We start from the raw sequence: 2,887 nt of genomic DNA, 5'->3' as shown, positions 1-2,887 counted from the left end.
AATCATGCATAGAGCCAAAGGGGAAAATAGAATTAACAACTTGCTTTATTTTATTAATTACGTAAACGATTATGTAAGCTGTGACTCGATTCTCTTCTTCTAGAAGAGAAAAAGAAAAGTGAAAAATTAATACTCACGCCTTTGGAGCCAAGTAAACCCATCTCTATAAATACCCTCTCCTATCTATTTCTTCATCTCATTCATCCACTTGTTCACATAAAAACACCAAAAAATCACTGGATTTTTCATCAAAATGGAACAACAGGGGGACATCGAAGGTTCTGGATCCAGTTCTAGCTTCAGTTTCTACACTTCTGATACTTCAACATCCATGGCTATCGCCAAAGTCATCCGTGAAGAACAGGCAGCTCGATTTAACGAATTTGGGGATTCCGATGAAGACGATTTTAGATTCTCATTGGATTTAAGTGAAGAAGAAGTTTCAGCAAAAGAGATCGATTCGCGAGGTTGGAATGTTTTTCCTATTTTCAATCGCGCTCTTCTCGTGAAAGATGAAGTTAAATCGAAGGATAATGAGATTCATGCTTCTGATTCTATCACCAGTTCATTACAGAAGCTGTTCATTGATGAACCAGAAGAATCTTCATCGTGTTCATCATCAGAAGCCGACGAATTGGAAGTTCTACCCTCTGGAACTTACTGTGTGTGGAGGCCTAAGACGGAAGGTGGATCGTCACCTGTTATGACTAAAATCAAGAAGAGCAGTTCTACGGGGTCTCTATTGAAGAAGTGGAAGCTCCGGTATATGCTCCGGCGAAGCAACAGTGAAGGGAAGGATCCTGTGGTGTTGTTAACTCCTAAGCAAAAGAGGAATTCCGGTGAGGTTTCCAAAGTCGCCGGGAAGTTGAAGGCTCAAACTCCCGTTCATGAGCTATTTTACGTGCGAAAAAGAGCAGAAAATGAAGTCGGAAAGCGGAAATCGTTTCTACCTTATAGGCAAGTAGGGCTGTTCACAAATGTCAATGGAATGGCGAAGATGCTTCCATTCTAGAATAGCCAAAAGCAATTCTTTAACTCTAATTGATTTTCAAAAATTGAATTAAGTGATTTATGTAAATCTGTTTCGATGAGAATAACCGGAGGCAAAAAATGATGCTTGTAATTAAAATTTGTAGATTTAAGATTACAATGATTAGTGTTATATTATATGTTAGCTGTTTTTTTTAATGGAGAAAAATTGTATTCCTAATATATGAGAAAATCTCATAAGAGAACTTCCAAACTGTATAGTTGACGTTTGGTTCGTAGAATGCTTTTGAAGGAATTGGAATATGTTAAAGAATTAGAATCTGTCAGAAATTGCAATCCAATTTTATATTCTGTTTGGTTGGCATCAATGAAATTTGAATCAAATTTCATATTATGTTTGGTTGGCAGAAAATGAAACTGAAATAATATAAAATGGCAAAATTGCCCTTTCTTGTTTGTTTTTACTTTGTTTTATAACTTATATGTAAAAATATATTATATAAATTATAAAATTAGTAAATAATGATGATGGTGGCAGTGATGTTGACGGTGGCAATAGTGGTGATGGTGGGTAGTGGTGGAGGTGATGACGGTGGTGGCGGTAGTAATTGTGACAGTGGCGGTCATGACTAGTGGTGGAGGTGGTGGGTTGTGGGTAGTGTAGTGGTGGAGGTGGTAATGGTGGTAGTAACAGTGGTGGTGATGAAGGTGGTGGCGAAGGTGTTGGTGGTGGTGGCGGTGATGGTGGCAATAATGGTATGGTTGTGGTGGTGGAGGTGGAAGGTAGTGTGGTGGTATAGGTGGTGACGGTGGTGGTGGTGGGTGGTTGTGGCGGTGGTGGGTGGTGGTAGAGGTGGTGTGTAGCGGGTGATGACGGCGGTGATGTGTGGTGGTGGAGGTGGTGGTGGTTGTGACGGAAGTGGTGATAGCGGTGATGGGTAACGGTGGCAGTGGTCAATGGTGGTGGAGGTAACGATGCTAGTGGATGGAGGGTGGTGGTAGCAGAGGTACCGGTGGTGATGATGGTGGGTGGCGAGGAAGGTAGTGGTGGTGGTGGGTGGTGGTGGAGGTGGTGGTGATGGTGGCGACAGAGGGGTTCATATATAGTGTTAAAAGTAAAATGGTTAATATGGTAACATTCAACATTCTCACTTGAAATGAATTTTAATTCCTTAAGTTTTTTGATGAAATTCATTTTCCATCATTGGAAGGAAAATTTGACTCACTTAGGAATCCAATTCATTTTAAAAGTTTGAACCAAACAAAGGAAAGTGATGAAATTAGTTTCTAATTTCTTCTAATTCCAATGTATTTCAGCGAACCAAACCACACATAAGGGTTTAACTTTTAATTTAACAAAATTAAATAACCTTCGTGTTTTAAAAAAACATACGTTTAGTACCTAATCTTTTTTATAAAGATGGTCACTATGGTTTTAATATCCTTGGTCTCTACTACACTTATAAACGAGCAATATTTACATTTTTTATTATTTTTATTTAATTCAGTTTACATTTATATTAATAGTAAATTACTATGGCCCCATCAAATCCACGAAACTCTACCCTTTCCTCTTATTTCTTCATCGCCTCCACCGCCATCACCATCATTTTCCACCAACACGACAATTTTTTCTTTTGGATTTGAAACCTGCAACAAGGATTCCCGACTCCCCATCACTATCTTGTTTAGCAATAATTTAATAAAATAAACACGAGTTAAATATTCATTGCATAGAGAAAAATTGTGATTCATATAGTCGAGGTATTACACACCCTTATTCACCTGAAATGTTGTCAATTACAGAATAACATCTCAAGTGATGAATATATAAAAGATTAGGTGCAGTAATATGCTAAACCAAATTAGTAGAAAAATGAGATCACCGTCTGCAAAT

At 38.3% G+C, this 2,887-nt stretch overlaps 1 protein-coding gene across 1 annotated transcript; it reads left to right on the top strand.

Annotated features, from left to right (window-relative positions):
- The first annotated feature begins 253 nt into the window (after positions 1–253).
- On the top strand, positions 254–1,012 carry LOC145164565 (uncharacterized). The gene has a single exon (XM_079083277.1). The coding sequence runs from the start codon at positions 254–256 to the stop codon at positions 1,010–1,012; it is 759 nt and encodes a 252-aa protein (XP_078939403.1).
- Positions 1,013–2,887: the final 1,875 nt, after the last annotated feature.

Source organism: Lactuca virosa, chromosome 3 (genome assembly GCF_052849685.1).
Source record: "Lactuca virosa cultivar CGN04683 chromosome 3, Lactuca_virosa_CGN04683_v6, whole genome shotgun sequence".
Classification (NCBI taxonomy): domain Eukaryota; kingdom Viridiplantae; phylum Streptophyta; class Magnoliopsida; order Asterales; family Asteraceae; genus Lactuca; species Lactuca virosa.
Note: the sequence above shows the minus strand (reverse complement) of the source record. Positions and strands in the feature narration are given on the sequence as shown.

Coding starts and splice junctions, on each gene's coding strand:
- LOC145164565 (XM_079083277.1), top strand. CDS start 254: ATGGAACAACAGGGGGACATCGAAGGTTCTGGATCCAGTTCTAGCTTC.